The 14,313-nt window shown below is 47.1% G+C and overlaps 2 protein-coding genes across 2 annotated transcripts in view; one reads left to right on the forward strand and one right to left on the reverse strand.

Moving 5' to 3' along the window:
• On the forward strand, nucleotides 1-5,019 carry fbxl3l (F-box and leucine-rich repeat protein 3, like). The gene is made up of 5 exons (XM_076994131.1): nucleotides 1-521; nucleotides 852-1,218; nucleotides 2,120-2,242; nucleotides 2,355-2,526; nucleotides 2,711-5,019. The coding sequence occupies exons 2-5, from the start codon at nucleotides 853-855 to the stop codon at nucleotides 3,349-3,351; spliced, it is 1,302 nt and encodes a 433-aa protein (XP_076850246.1). The 5' UTR covers nucleotides 1-521; nucleotide 852; the 3' UTR covers nucleotides 3,352-5,019.
• atp10b (ATPase phospholipid transporting 10B) overlaps nucleotides 4,908-14,313 on the reverse strand; it is a 23,124-nt gene continuing 13,718 nt past the window's right edge. Inside the window, exons 9-21 of the mRNA XM_076994118.1 lie at nucleotides 13,101-13,271; nucleotides 11,673-12,204; nucleotides 11,459-11,565; nucleotides 11,154-11,280; nucleotides 10,843-11,027; nucleotides 9,634-9,889; nucleotides 9,367-9,443; nucleotides 8,684-8,809; nucleotides 8,202-8,402; nucleotides 7,665-7,745; nucleotides 7,462-7,566; nucleotides 6,702-6,889; nucleotides 4,908-6,526 (exon numbers count right to left, since the gene is read on the reverse strand). Of these exons, the coding sequence (XP_076850233.1) occupies nucleotides 6,163-6,526; nucleotides 6,702-6,889; nucleotides 7,462-7,566; nucleotides 7,665-7,745; nucleotides 8,202-8,402; nucleotides 8,684-8,809; nucleotides 9,367-9,443; nucleotides 9,634-9,889; nucleotides 10,843-11,027; nucleotides 11,154-11,280; nucleotides 11,459-11,565; nucleotides 11,673-12,204; nucleotides 13,101-13,271 (2,520 nt within the window). The 3' untranslated portion in view covers nucleotides 4,908-6,162. The remainder of the gene's footprint in view (nucleotides 6,527-6,701; nucleotides 6,890-7,461; nucleotides 7,567-7,664; nucleotides 7,746-8,201; nucleotides 8,403-8,683; nucleotides 8,810-9,366; nucleotides 9,444-9,633; nucleotides 9,890-10,842; nucleotides 11,028-11,153; nucleotides 11,281-11,458; nucleotides 11,566-11,672; nucleotides 12,205-13,100; nucleotides 13,272-14,313) is intronic.

A 14,313-nucleotide genomic window follows, 5' to 3' on the forward strand; every position in this document is an offset into this window, starting at 1 on the left:
CTACTTTCAGTGTAGGCCACGCGTTACACGGACTGTTGGAAACATTAAGATCTTTAAGTACCCATTGGTCACCTTCGGTAGAAATTGAAACGAAAGTATAGAAAAGTGATGAACAAGGCAAAAATCGGTCACACGTAGATGATTATCATGACTCACTCGCTATTTTCATATTTATAAACCCCCCAAAACACAAATGTGTTGACTTTAGGTTATTTGCAAGTACACTGTTACTAACGTGAAGCAAACTAACGATTAGACGCAAAATTAAAGTAGATATATGACAGCTGAGCGAGGAAGACGAGGCAAAGCAGTTCAGTAAAATCCATGTTTTCCTGTGCTCACGTGCTGCGTGCTGCTGTTGGACGTTGTAGATCTAATGCCAAGTGCGCGGCTTATAGTGGCACACGGTTAGTGCGCAGGAACCAACACTCCAGATAGACTCGCGGAAATGGTTTCGCTTCGGAATGGTTCGATTGAAGTGGTCAACTAAACCCGCCGTTTTGAAGACGTTCACAAATCAAGTAAGTTCTAGACCTTTCTGCAGTTAGCGTTGTGGTCGTCGTTTTTGGTGAGACCGCTTATTACCCAAAGGAGTCGGTTCCGTCTGTAGTTTCTAAATATTTACCCGACTATTTTTAGCATTATACAGGCAAGGTTTACTACACGAGAGAAAATAATATAAACGGCTGTTAATTGAACTTACAGCGATCTGTGACGCGACTATTTCACCTTAGTATAGTCAGTAATGTTAGAACCATGCACTTAAATCGCCTTAATAAATATTTTATATAATCATGCAGAGTAATGGGAATTATTAATTATAATTCTGATACTACGGTTCCGCCCAACAGAATGAAACGAGCACGAGCAAATATCGCGTCAAAGTGCGCGAGTTTTAGTCCTTCTCAAACCAGAGCCAAGAAGAAGAAGATTACAGAAGGGCCCCCCGCCAGCTCCCATTACCCCGCCCAAGACTGGGGGAACCTGCCCCATCACGTTGTCCTGCACATATTCCAGTACCTTTCCTTAGTGGACCGCGCGCGGGCGTCGTCTGTGTGCCGCCGCTGGAACGACGTGTTTCATATCCCGGAGCTGTGGAGGCGTTTCGAGTTTGAGCTGAACCAGCCAGCCACGTCGTACCTGAGGTCCACTCATCCCGACCTCATCCAGCAAATCATTAAGAGGCATGCCCAACATCTTCAGTATGTCAGCTTCAAGGTAAAGTGGCTCTTGGAACTGTGCTCATTTAAAACAGAATAACCCCCCCTCCACCACCACCACCACACATACACTATCTCAATGCAGGCTGATTTAGGATGCATGTGAATAACCAAATCAAGACTCTCAGCCCCAGTCCTGCCTGGGCTAATTCTTCAGGATTCTTTTCCCTACATAGCAAATCCACCAATAATAATTAAACTATACTGTGCAGGAATGGATTATTCATGTCAGTTATAATCAAATAAGTATGATTCATTCTAGACTTCTATTTGCAAGCTAAACTGAAGTACAGTTTGTACACTTGTGTTTTTTTCAGTGTTTAAAGGGATACTATCTTTGCTTTGGTTACTTTGGTTACTTTGCTCTGGGGTAACACTTTTTAGCCCTTTTTAGAGAGAGCATTTGCATTACAGACGTTCTGTTCAATCTAGGCATAATCATGTAGTATTTGACAATATCCCTTCCAACTATACCATAACCCGTAGGTCTTTAGGTTAAATCATGACCTAGTAATGTTTGAGTCATGTCATGTTTTCAGATGTGACTGTATCACTCACACAACACAAACAACAATCGTAGATACTACACATAGTCCACATTATCTTCTTGAAAGCTCTGTACACATAGTTTGTGCTTCAGTGATTACATGTAGAACCCCAGAATCTCAATTAAGAAACATTAAAGACCACCATTTTGTGTTTCATCAGTTATGAGAAATGCTATTAAAATGTAGTTTCTTTTGTTTGCTTGGATCTTTTATTGTGGTGGGGTGTTGGTTTATTTGTTTGTTTGGGTCTTTTATTGTGGTGGGGTGTTGGTTTATTTGTTTGTTTAGGTCTTTTATTGTTGGGGTTATTTGTTTATAGTTTGTTTCTTTGTCTGTTTCTCTTCCCTGCAGGTGGACAGCTGTACGGAGTCTGCGGAGGCAGCATGTGACATCCTCTCCCAGCTGGTGAACTGCACCATCAAAACCCTGGGCCTCATCTCCACGGCAAGACCCAGCTTTATGGACGTGTCTCAGGTACGGATCACAGCACGTTGAAGGTCGTGTCACACTACTCGTGGGGAAGGCAGTGTGACGGTGAGGCCCAGGTGCTGACTCGCCACACCTCCCTTGCATGCTCTCTTCCCAGTCACACTTTGTGTCAGCGCTGACGGTGGTGTTTGTCAACTCCAAGTCCCTGTCGTCCATTAAAATCGACGACACCCCGGTCGACGACCCTTCCCTGAAGGTCCTGGTGGCGAACAACAGTGACACACTGAAGCTTCTGAAGATGAGCAGCTGTCCTCACGTCTCTCCCGCAGGTATCTGATCTGAACCTGCTGCATGAGGTACAAGATCAAACCCACTTATGTTCTTGAATGTTCAGATTTCTCTTTTATATACCAGTGGGTCTCTGTCCCAGCCCCGGGCGTAATGCACTGCACTTGTGGAGTCTTTCTTGCTTCTGAATGCACTGAATCAGACCAGGATCTCGTGTCCGTGCAGGGATCCTGTGCGTGGCGGACCAGTGCCACGGCCTGCGTGAACTCGCCCTCAACTACCACCTGCTGAGCGACGATCTGCTCCTGGCTCTCTCCTCTGAGAAGCACGTGCACCTGGAGCACCTGCGCATCGACGTGGTGAGCGAGAACCCGGGCCAGCAGTTCCACACCATCCGGACCAGCAGCTGGCGTGCGCTGATCCGCCACTCCCCCCGCGTCAGCGTGGTAATGTACTTCTTCCTGTACGAGGAGGAGTTTGAGCCGTTCTTCTGCGACGAGACACCCGTCACGCACCTCTACTTCGGCCGCGCTGTCAGCAAGGAGATGCTGGGCCGGGTCGGCCTGAACTGCCCGCGGCTGGTGGAGCTGGTGGTGTGCGCCAACGGCCTGGAACCACTGGACGAGGAGCTGATCCGCATCGCCGAGCGCTGCAAGGGCCTTACGGCCATCGGCCTGGGCGAGTGCGAGGTCACCTGCAGCGGCTTCATGGAGTTCGTCAGGATGTGCGGTGGCCGCCTCAGCCAGCTGTCCATCATGGAGGAGGTTCTGATCCCAGACAACACCTACAGCATGGAGCAGATCCCCAGTGAGGTGTCCAAGCACCTCGGTCGCATCTGGTTCCCCGATATGATGCCCACCTGGTAGGCGTACAGCACGTGCGTGTGTTGACACACAAGGGCACCGGTTTACATATATGTTTGTGTCCACTCGTGCTAAGTACTAAGGCATGTGTTTATGTAAACACACACACATACACATACATATACACACAGAAAACCAGAAAAGACTTTTGTCTGACACTGGTCTTGGTGTGCGTGTACACACGCTGTTTAATCAAAATAAGCTATGTTCAACAGAGGGAGTACATTATTTTGAGACACAGACAAAATACCATTTGTCAGACTGAGAGGTGTTAGAAGGTACTAAGTTTTGTTTCAAGACCCCGATTTTAAGGAAGAGAGCTTGTCGTGGAAACACTGGAAATGTGATGATTGGAAATGAGAAGTTTTTTTATCATGACGCTCAGCTTTCAGAGAAAAATGATTACTAAAGATTCAGTAGTAATTCAAGAGTAATTTCAAGAGATTCAAGAGTAATTTTACCATGGACGATTTTGATTTCATAGGTGGGGGGGACACGAATGGCTTGAGAACTGGGGTTCAGGGGCGTAACCGTAAAAACTGGGGGGAACCAAAACTGGCTTTTGAAAAAGTGGGGGGGGACATGTCCTCCTCCCCCCCCCAAATTATGTCCGTGAATTTTACGAGTAATTGTAATTGGGTGAGATTTGGGGTTGAGTCATGTCACAGTGGTTCATCCTCCACACCCCCCATGCTGGTAGAGTGAGTTCTCTGTATGCTTGAATGGAAAAGGTGTAAAATTTCAGATCTTCTGTTCCTCTTGCAGTGATCACCTAACCTGTTTGATCAGCCCCCCTCTGTGGGTGGGAAACGTAGTCCTTTTGTTAGGGGCTTTTGCCTTCTAAGCTACTTAATTTTCTTTTGTACTTTTTATACCTACTTCAGTATTGTGAAATGTTTTCAGTGTGATGTTTTATGTAAAGGCAGATTTGAAGTATTATGTTTGAAAATATTTTCATGCATAGTTCTCTGTCATTACAATGAGGTGCTATATTCAGTGTCAACATAACGGTAATAGCAAAACTCCTTGGTTGTTTATTTTCTCTGTAAAATGCGTGTGATTGTAGCAAGACTGTGCTGTGTGATTCCTTTGTATAGTCCCCTGGTTGAGCACACTGAGAATATCCTTTAAGAATCTGTTTTTCAGTAGTTTCTGAGGGCTAAATTCATTCATGATTTTCATTCATGATCTCTGTTCAAGGCTGAACCTAGAATCGATTTTAAAGAAATAGACGCATCACAGATTTCTAGTAAGCAAAGAATTAAGAACAGAGATGTTCCTAATCCTGAAAGTAAAACTTTGTACCAGCATTTTGATCAATCTGTCTGGATTTTCTCATTTCTGATCTTATCTGATTAAGATAAGTAAAGGTATTTTATGCATTTAAAATTGACAGTTAATAATTATGTCTTTAATAGTGATACTAATATGTGAAGCTATATTCACACAACACGAAGGCTGTTTATTAATGTTGCATTTACCTCAGGCAACAATTATCATGGTTTTCTCACTTGCTAAGTGGTTAGTTACACTTTATAAGGAATATATTAGTCATGGAATAGCTTTGAGAACAGTCATTTAATTAATGTGAATGGTTCATTGAACTACCAAGTAACTGACCACGTAAAACACTGCAACATAAAAATAAAAACTTGAAATTAAAACCATCAACCATTTTGTTCACCCACTTCTTAGTTTTATCTTACGGCTATGTGTGTGCAATTCAAGACTCCAACACAAGATGGCAGAAGTGGTCCATCAAAACATACTCTGACGTCATTACATAAACATGCAACAAGCTCTCAACCACATCAGCACTACACCCATTTTATTGCAAGCTTCAGATTCTGTGGACCTTTAAGCGAGAGGTAGATGGGGGAGTGAGATATTTCTTTGGCCTGGCTACTCAAATGGGACAACAGCTGACTCCTTCAAAACAGGAACGTCAGACAGACGTCAGAAATACAATTAAGCAGTCAGATGTGTGTGTGTGTGTCCTCTGCTTTTTCATCATCTGATTATTCATGTGCATGCACACACACATATATATATACACACACATACGCAGGCAGCCTGTTAAACATAATAACAAAGGCAGACGTGTCCTTCAGTCTTCCTGCAGTGTGTGTGCTTCTGTCTCTCAACATCAAGCCCAGCGTGCTCTAAACATGGCTACATGAACTGAAAATACCAGGATGTTATGTAACGTCTGCGAACCTCAATTATTTTGTGAGCAGCTCGAAGCGTCTGAATACAAATGGGCTCTGCAAGTAGGTTTCTCCCGGAGAAGCAAACGACACCAGCTCTCCCCGTCTAGAGAGGCTGTGTTTTTTGGAGGGCTTGTTGAGGAACTCTTGAGAGATACATCGATCGGCCTGTTGACTAGCTTGACTAGGCTACCTGATAGTTGGAAGCCCAGCCTGAATCCTCAGTGAACCTTGACCCATTCCGTTTGACCAACCGGGAGACTTGTGACAGAAGAGGCAGAGGAAGCATATTCAGGATCCGAAAACGGACCACTCCGACTCCCCTCAGACTTCCCGTCTGCTGGTCCCCGTACAAGAGCTGAATCAGTAGGCAGCGTTAACACCACAGCTAGGGTTCTGTGCGTAAATGTTGCCCACGAGCATCTGTCCAGCTTCTCCCGTACGCGGGCATTTATTTTACGCGAAAAGGCATACAAATTGGTGTTCAAAATACGTGACACTAAAACACAACAATGTTTTTTTTATCATTCAGTCTCCTGAGAGTTCAGCCAGAGATTAGAGGAAGCCAGCCCCCCAAACTGCTCCGGCACTCCTCTACATGGCAACGCTACTGGGGTCCTGGCCCGGGGACAGCCTGGAGCTCCGGGCCAGGGACGGGCTGGGCCTTTGGCTCAGGGAAGGGGTTGAGGCTCTGGGCCAGGTACGGGTTGGGCTTTTGGCCCAGGGAGGGGCTGAGGCTATGGGCCAGGGAGAGGCTAGGGTCCTGGACAGGGGACAGGCTGGGGCTCTGGGCTGTGCCGTAGCGTCGGGAAGAAGAGGAGGACAGGCTGGGATAGGAGGCACACAGGTCCTTGAGCATCCGCCATTCTTGCAGCCACTGGTCCCGGTGGTGGGCCGGCAGGTTGTCTATCTGCCTCGCCCGGAGGTGATCGGAGGGAACTAGCGTTCCTCTGAGGGCGTGAAGTGTATACCTGCACAAAACAAAGAGTCCTCAAGAAAAACTGGGATACACATACCAAAAACCAAAATCTTCCCAAACATTAATGGAGATTAGAACAGATTTTTATTTATTATACAAGTGACCTCATGATCATTGTATGATTTTACAGTCACCATAAATACAGTGAACAAAATGGATAAACTTACCTTGGCAATAGTGCCACAACAGTAGTTAAGATACAGACAAGGTAGAAGACTGGGTCTAACATCTGCTCCTGCATGGTCCAGTAGGGGTCAGAAGGGGGGTTGCAGCTGACACAGATGGCGCAGAAGGCCAGTGTGACGATGAAGTATATTACGATGCTTCCCACCATAATCACCCAGTGTACCACCGTCTAACACCAGCCAAAAACCAACATAGAAACTGTTAAGACCACCAGTGCCTCCTTATCCAAAATCAGCAGTTCGGGAATGACTGGCTTGGCTGATGATGATGCCCAAACCAGCACTCCCCAGTGGTGGTTCTCAGTCACACTCATCTTCCAGTATAATGCTATTCCAATGCCAGTCTGTTCCAATGCCCCTGAAAATTGTAGTGCTATCGCTGTTCTTTTACATTTAATTAATCTCGTCAGCTGAATTGGGTCAAGGGTCACCATCTCCTGTCCTGGAGAGCTGGACTTTGGTGATTTCTGTGCTCAGCACATAAACTTGGCAGGGAAGTGACAGCAGAGAAATCTCCACACATTGTTGGACTTCAGTCCTGCAGTACCAGAGTTTAACACTCTTGAAGTAGATGTACAAAAGCCAAAAACACCCGTTCAAGGCAGTGAGACCCTAGAGATTCTAGAGAAGCACAGCTTTATCTTGGGAATTTTAATCAATAAAAATGGGAATAATTTGATTTTTGATTGATCCCTCTGACTAAAGTAAATCTTTCTTCAATCCAGAGAGTTGATCTACTCACCCAGCTCTTGATCTCAATAGCCAGATGAAGGATGATCGTAAACAGAGACGCAGTGTTCATGGGCGTTCCCAAAGTGAAGATGTCGATATCAGAGCCTTTGTATGTCTGCAAAAAGTACAAGAGAGAAAACGTCAGCAAGCTGTCAGGAAGAGCATGGAAATAAATCAGGGAAATAATCAGCAGAGTTCATCTGATGTTCTTACCCAGTATGGAACAAAGAAGCAAACGAGACTCTGATAAAACGCATCTGCAATAGCTATCCAGAAGGTTGAACGCCGGTAGCCCTGAAAACAAAGCAAAGTCTTCAGAAGGTCTCATGGCCATCATCACCATCATTTCCATCATCATCATCATCACCATCACTATTATCACCATCATCATCCTCACCATCACTATCATCATCATCATCTATCATCACAATCATTAGGTTAGGGAGCTTCATGCACCAGAGAAATGAGACATGCTTTCACAAAATCTGATTCCATTTCTGGATCACACAGTATCGGTCTCTGCGACATGGGAGCAGCTATTTGATCATTCTGATAACATAACCTCAACAAGTCATGTGACTGATCATGTGACTGGCTGACAGGAAATGCATCACTGCATATAATTCAGCATAGGGTACCCCACTGAAAAGCACAATGCAGGAAACCTACACGTAGCTACACATTCACATAACGTAATGAACCATCCACGTCCCGCTGTGCTGTAATGTGAGCGTGGGTGGAGGCACTGACCCCAGCGTGCTGGCCCCTCTTATAGAGCTCCGGGAGCTGGAGGAGCATGGAGGCAGACACCTCCCGTTCCATAATGCCAAACATGATGGGCGGCGCAGAGGTGAAGAAGAGGTTGAAGAAGATCATGAACCAGTAGTCGATCATAGCAGTGCCGGAGAAACCACAGAAGAACTGGTACCAGAACAGGAGGTTGACGTAAGCCTGGTGGGAGATGGGACAGGGGTTAGCTGCTGCTGGGGGAGAGGGGGAAGGGTTATAGTGGAGGATGGCGCCACCTTCAGGCCTACGCAGTCACACTGTGGTGCTGTAAGATTCTGCACCTGAAAATACTGAGTTCTGATAATATCATTATCATATCATTACCTCGATAACCATTTCATGTTGAAAAAACAACAAATAATAAATGAATAAATAATGAATATTACTATGAATAATGAAATATATATAATATAATAATAATAATAATATACTGAGATACGTACCACATTCTTGTAGAAGAAATAGATGATCATGTTTGCTAACCGATTGTAACACCAGTGACCGTGAACCAGGAGGAGCTTCTTTAGGTGTTTGAAGCGCGCTATCGCGAAGTCACTGGCCATAACAGCCTTACATGCACACACACACACACACACACACACACACACACACACACACACGCACGCACACACACACACACGCACGCACGCACGCACACACACATACACACACACATACACACACACATACACACACACATACACACACACATACACACACATACGCATGCACACATACGCATGCACACACACACACACATGCACACATATGCACACATACGCACACATACGCATGCACACATACGCATGCACACACACACACACACACACACACACACACACGCACACACACACGCACACACACACACACACACACGCACACACACACACACAAAGCTAGTCAGTAGCAGCAATACTATTCCATACCGTTCAACAATGGGTGAGTGAATTACACCATTTGGTCTTATTATGAGTAATTTGATCTGGATACTGCATGTCTGGAAGTCCCCCACACGCACGTGCACACACACACACACACACACACACACACACACACACACACACACACACACACACACACACACACACACACACACACACACACACACACACACACACACACATACCTGCATCCCTTCCTGTCCTGAAATGCCCACGCCAACATCTGCTGCTTGAATCATGTTCACGTCATTGGCCCCATCACCTGGACATATGAAACAAATGCTCTGAACAAATGTATAGAATAAATGCACTAGCATTCAGACTGAAGGTAACAACTCCGAACCATCAAACCCGCACACTCTGAAACACCTCTGTCAGCACGTAAACATGACTCAGATGGTTCAATATGATTTAAAAAGCGGACGACCTCCAGACCGCCCCTCCTGCATTACCTACGGCCAGGGTCATGACCCCTAGCTTGCGGCGTAAGAGTGTGACGACCGTGCTCTTCTGCAGAGGCGTGGCTCGGCAGCATAGCACGGCACGGGAGTGTGTGCACAGCCGCACAAACTCTTCCTGCAGGTCATCTTGCAGTAGCAAGCCCAGGGTGCGACCGTCAATCACCAGGCCCACGCTGACCTCTGTCTCTTGGCTGTCATACAGCGGCATCTGCCCGAGTGCTCCGTTCAGCATGGTCCTGCAAACGTCCTGACATAGACACAGGCAACTGACAGATTTAGGCTCCTGCTGACATGATGCCAGCAAGACACTTATAAATATAAAAACGAGCCGTCTTCTGTAACCTCTTATGCGAAAATAGGGCAGATAATTATATAATACATATTTAACTTATGTATAATGCATATGCTATAGACAGTATTTCTTATATTTGAGAAAAAAAGTATGATAAAATGTATGTGTTTGTAAATGCATTGTATTTCAATGTATGTGAATAAGGTTTTTAAGAAACCTTTCATAAGTCTTTTGTGTAACTGGCCACTAATCAACAACTAGTTGCCTTCCTGCTTTAAAAGCAGCACCTCCCTCCCCAAACAGGAGGAGGATGTAGGGAGGAGGAGGAGGTGTCCAGGCAGAGTCTGGGTGGTCGATGGCCATGTCTAACATCCAGGCTGCCTTCTCCCCCTCCTCTGTGCTGCTGCAAACTGGATTACAGCGAATTCCCCCACATCCGTGAGCGAACTGGGCGGCTGCACTGCCAGAGCTGAGCCTGGGGACGGGCTCACGTGATGCAGAAGCAGCACGTGTGCTAAATCGGGGAAAGGTGTGAGCGTGACCTTCACAGGGCCCACCCTGACGACCGGTGCCCAGACTCGCCTGCTCCGGGTGAGCTAGACAGCCCTGCTCTGCATTCAGGAGCCAGAGGCACCTACTTCTGTCAAGGGCTCTTTCATCAGGGGACTGCAGACCCTGGCCGGCAGAGGGCTGATGGGTGGGAGGTGCCCAACCGCCCTTTCATTGTCTCCCAAATGCATCATTTATGAGCGGCCTGACCCTGAGTGGAGGATCAATCAGTGCCACAGGGGGGGCAGTAGGGGGTTGTGGGGAGGAGACAGGGTTCTGCACCATGGAGGGGGTTGTGGGGAGGAGACAGGGCTCCGCACCGTGGAGGGGGTTGTGGGGAGGAGACAGGGGCTTTGCACCTTGTTCTCTGTGTTGAAGGTAAACACCAGGTCTCGCTGGTCCAGCAGTTTGCAGGAGTAGGCGATGTTGACGGCCGTCTCTAGTTTGTCTCCAGTCAGCACACACACTTGGATTCCTGCGTCCCGCAGTGCCTGGATGGTTTCTGGAACATTCTCTTGAAGACGGTCCTCTATTCCAGTGGCCCCTATAGGAATATGTATTTCACATGTCTGTCTTACAGTCAACTCGTCTTTCGTTCAATCCTTCATTCTTCTATTGGATACGTCAGTATTCCACTTTAAGCTGCGTTAGGCAGTTTTATTTGATTTACCCAGCAACATTAGGTTGTTCTCCATGTCAGCTGCAGTCTCCATGAGCATCTCCTCCTTCCTGTCTATTGCTGCCTTAGCTTCTTGTCTCAACACTAACCAGTCGTAATAGGCCTGCTCACTCACAACCTTTAAGAGCAAGAGAGAGAGTGACAGACAATGAGGGAGAGAAAGAGAGGGAGAAATGGGTGAGAGAGAGTGGGAGAGAGAACACACAGAGAGAGGGAAAGAACATGTCACTCGGGACATCTTGTCTGAAAACTCTCAGCATAACTCGAATCAGAATGGAGCACATGTCCTTCTTTACCTTTCGAGCAAAGCACAAGGTGCGCAGGCCATCATTAGCATACGTGTCCAGGTGCTTCTGGGTCTGATTAGCGATAACCACACTCTCGCTCTTCGTTTGTGTCCTGCCTGGGTAGATTAAAACAAGTGGGGTGTGAAAAACACGCCTCCTCGTGGGTTCATTTGGCTCGTGGATTGATTGAGGATGGCTGGGAGAACCTGCCATCGGTGTCTACCTCGGAAGCAGTTCTGCAGTCGCTCCATGATGCCTGAGTCAGCTCCCTTGGTGTACATTATAATCTCTTTGGTGTGGGGGTGTCGCACTATTATGGACATCCTCCTGCGCACGGAGTCAAAGGTTAAGACATCCAGCACCTCGTAGGTCAGCGGCGTCCCGCTGGGCAGGCGGACGGTCACGTGGGAGGGGGTGCGCTCCAGCAGGGTGAAGCCGTACGCCTTGGCCGCGTGCACCAGGGCCGCCTCGTCTGGGCTCTGGGCCTCGTAGCACACTTCCACGTGTCCGGCCAAACGCGGCCCCCTGCTGGTGAGAGTGTGCTCACCCTCGTCTTCGCCCAACACGGAGCTGGAGGAAGCAGGAATGTCGTAGAGGGTGCATGCTGCCGGAGGCTCGGAGAGGGAAGGCCGCTTGCGTCTGACACTTTTTAAGGAGGAACTAAACTTCCGCAAACATGGGAGTCGAGCAAAAAGGCCCTCCATGCACTCCGGAAGCTGACTTCTGGACTTAGAGGAGTTACGGCGTCCTCTGACCTAAAAGTTTTATTTACATTTAGATACTCATATTGACAGTGAATGGAACGATTCTTAAGTTGTGCTTACAAAATGTTACTTAAAGTAATGATCTATTTTTTTCAAAGTGAATTTAAACTGAGAATCCAGTCATAATGAACTGAAAGTCAAGTTGAACTTATTAAATGTTTGAGTTAGTGTTGCTGAAATATTACTGTGTGTCCAATGGGTAATCTCCTGTCCTCTGAGCCCATGGTAACTCTCGGTAACTCCACATTTGTCTGGCCCAGGGTGATACAATCATGCACCATTGCTAATTTAATTAATTAGGGGTGGCCCAAATTACTCTTTGAATCTCTCAACATTACAGGTCTGAGGCCACAAATAATTTGCAGTCTGCACAAAGTGCTTCTGTGCAGGTCCTCAGGAGCAATTTAGGAAATTAGCTTTGACCAGCCATGAGAGCAACTCAACTTCATACAGACTTCCTGTTATGGTTATACCATTTAAGACCCAGCGAGGGGGTGAAGAATGAAAGAGACAACTGGTCTAAGCTGAGATAACTCTCATTTCATATAAGTAGTGATCTATTCGAGCATTTGCATGAATTTTAACTGTCCCGATGATTCATCATGCCACCGATCTGTTCACCACCAGTTACTGTGGAATTAAGCGTACAAAGGTAACTGTAGGGCTGCTTTGGTGAGTCTGGGATTTAGACCCAGGGTCTCCACGTGCAGCTGGTGTAATTTGCATAGTGTGTAATTAGTGTTATTATTCTGGCATAATGGGATAATTTAAATTTTTTTCCACCACCATGACTCAGCAGCCAAGGGCATAGCCCCGCCCCCTCCGAGCAGAAGCATAACCCCGCCCATCACTGAAGAAGCGAGGTCAGCATGACTTCATGCTCTCACCCTCTGTCTCTGGGCTGTTTCCGTGGAAACCACCACCGTGTTGCAGATGGCCATGGCCAGGAAGAACTCCAGGTGGGCGGTGGCCTGCGGGCTCTGGAGGCCGGCCGCCCCCCTGAACTCCGCCTCCTCGATCCGCTGGAGCAGGGTCTGGTCTGGGATGACCTCCGTTTCCTGTTCGGGCAAACAACAGCCAACGACTTTGGCGGTCAGTCATGGCAAAAAAAAAAGGAAAAAAAGCACTCTTTTGCGCTGACATCATCCACAATAACATCATGTCATGCACTCCCCTGTGGTGAAACGATCGTGCGACGGAGACACAGAGAGGCGCGGTGAGATGGGGAAGACTGTGGGGAGCGAGGCGGGTTGTGGGATAGCAGTAGGCCATGTTTAATGCACCTCAGCAGGCCCGTATGTCGGCGTGCAGACACGGAGGGCCTCGGCGCCAGCTCTCCCACCACTCCACGCTCACGCCAGGCTGGCCGGCCATCTGCGGGCCCGGCTGGCGGAGAGCGCGCACAGGCCGCGCACAGGGAGAAGACTCCCTCGCTCTGACCAAAGCCTCACAATACACTCTCCACACACCGCCGGAAACACCGCCGCATGCTACAAATCCTGTACTGGACCTGGCCCTAATCTAGGGAAAGAAAGGCGGCTTTGCCGATTTAGTATCCAGAAATCAATCAATCACTGGGGAAGGATCTGACCATGCAAAAACACAGACACGTCAGTGGTTGTAGTTCCTCCCACAGTTTGTGGTTGTTTGAAATTAAGATAAATAAATACACATACAATTATTTTTATTAATAATGTCTTAAAATACCAAACAAGTCATTCTTGTCTAAATCTGATTACATCTTGAGATATGATGGTAGAGATTAGTTGACAATTCGGTCAGTTCTGTTTCTTAACAAATAAATAACAACAATCACTAAAAATAAAAAGAGCAGCTAACACTGGAGTATTGAAACAACCACGCACGTATTCACAGAGAGTGCTGAGTCACCTCACGTAATACACTTACAACTGAAAACACAGCAGAAACCTTCTAAGCAGTGCTGAAGTCATGTTTGTCAGGATAGTCCCGATCCCTTCATGACAGTGCTGAAGTCATGTATGTCAAGACAGTCCCGCTCCCTTTACCTCCCCCCATCTCTCATCACACCCGACGCCTGGATGCCACTGGCCCCTCTACTCTGGGCATTTGCTTGCATGC

The sequence above is a fragment of the Brachyhypopomus gauderio genome, unplaced genomic scaffold, assembly GCF_052324685.1.
Source record: "Brachyhypopomus gauderio isolate BG-103 unplaced genomic scaffold, BGAUD_0.2 sc135, whole genome shotgun sequence".
Taxonomy (NCBI): Eukaryota; Metazoa; Chordata; class Actinopteri; order Gymnotiformes; family Hypopomidae; genus Brachyhypopomus; species Brachyhypopomus gauderio.

Excerpts from the sequence above, each read along its gene's own strand:
- fbxl3l (XM_076994131.1), top strand. The coding sequence starts at position 853 with ATGAAACGAGCACGAGCAAATATCGCGTCAAAGTGCGCGAGTTTTAGT. Across the intron at positions 1,219-2,119 it reads TTCAGTATGTCAGCTTCAAG|GTGGACAGCTGTACGGAGTC; the intron begins GTAAAGTGGCTC and ends TCTTCCCTGCAG. Across the intron at positions 2,243-2,354 it reads GCTTTATGGACGTGTCTCAG|TCACACTTTGTGTCAGCGCT; the intron begins GTACGGATCACA and ends CTCTCTTCCCAG.